Source organism: Geospiza fortis, unplaced genomic scaffold (assembly GCF_000277835.1).
Source record: "Geospiza fortis unplaced genomic scaffold, GeoFor_1.0 scaffold485, whole genome shotgun sequence".
In the NCBI taxonomy this organism is placed as follows: Eukaryota; Metazoa; Chordata; class Aves; order Passeriformes; family Thraupidae; genus Geospiza; species Geospiza fortis.
In genome coordinates, this window is record NW_005054457.1 from 787,192 (window position 1) to 788,157 (window position 966).

General features: G+C 62.8%; 2 protein-coding genes across 2 annotated transcripts in view; one reads left to right on the plus strand and one right to left on the minus strand.

The window, feature by feature from the left end:
* LOC102041824 (TBC1 domain family member 24-like) overlaps positions 1-275 on the minus strand; it is a 5,093-nt gene extending 4,818 nt beyond the window's left edge. The window contains exon 1 of the mRNA XM_031062699.1: positions 222-275. Within this exon, the coding sequence (XP_030918559.1) occupies positions 222-275 (54 nt within the window). The remainder of the gene's footprint in view (positions 1-221) is intronic.
* A 232-nt stretch (positions 276-507) lies between these two features.
* The window catches only part of STX8 (syntaxin 8), a 77,376-nt gene continuing 76,917 nt past the window's right edge, over positions 508-966 (plus strand). The window contains exon 1 of the mRNA XM_031062700.1: positions 508-534. Within this exon, the coding sequence (XP_030918560.1) occupies positions 508-534 (27 nt within the window). The remainder of the gene's footprint in view (positions 535-966) is intronic.

Below are 966 nucleotides of genomic sequence, written 5' to 3' on the forward strand. Positions count from 1 at the left end.
CCGCCAGCAGCTGGGAGAGGCTCCCGGGACACCGCCCCGGTCCCACAGCGCTGCTCTCAGCTCGGGCTGCACTTAGCGGGAGCTTTTATAGGCATCCGAACCTTTTAAAGGATCTTTATTTGCCTTTAAAATCCGATTGTTTCTGCTGTGATAAGAGCGGGGGAGCGGAGCGGGGATCAGCCCCGGGAATGACGAGATGCGCTCGTTCTCGTTATCAATACCGTTATCAATACCGTTATCACCATTGTTGTGATTGTCCTTATCGCTGCCGTCATCGCTGCCGTTATCAGCAGGCCCAGCAGCCCCGTCACGAGGGCGATAAAGCCTCGTTGGCAGCACCCCGGAGCTGCTCCTCAGGTTTGTGCCCAATTTGCGTCACCGATCGCATCCAAAAACAAAGGGAGAGGCCAAATCCCGGCGGGAAGGGCTTGGAGCGAGGGGCTGCGCCCACCGCAGCCAGGACAGCGCCAGGGTCACCGGACCGGGGCGGGGACAGGGAGGGCAGCGATGTCGCTGCGGATGGGCAGGGACAGGGTCAGAGCTGGGGGTTTGGAGAAGGGAACGGGCGCCACGGCTCAGTGTGGGGTTTATGGCAGCAGGGAGGGGTGGGGACAGCTCTGGTGCTGTGCTGTGCACATCTGCACACATCTGCGCACCTCTGCCCCTTGTACTGCAGAGCTCCGTGCCCGCCCTCTGGGCACTGAACCTCTGCCGCTCTGTCCCTGTAAACCCCGAGCATTGCATCTGTCCCTGCGCCCCGCACATCTGTCCGTCTGCCCCTGTAAACCCCGAGCATTGCATCTGTCCGTCTGTCCCGAACACCTGGTGCTCCCCTCTGCCCCCAACACCTGCCCCTGCCCCTCTGCCCCGAACTGATCCTGCCCCTCTGCCCCAAAACACCTGATCCTGCTCCTCTGCCCCCTGTCCCGCACAGCAGAGCCGCTGCGCCATCGGCCCCGCCCCCCG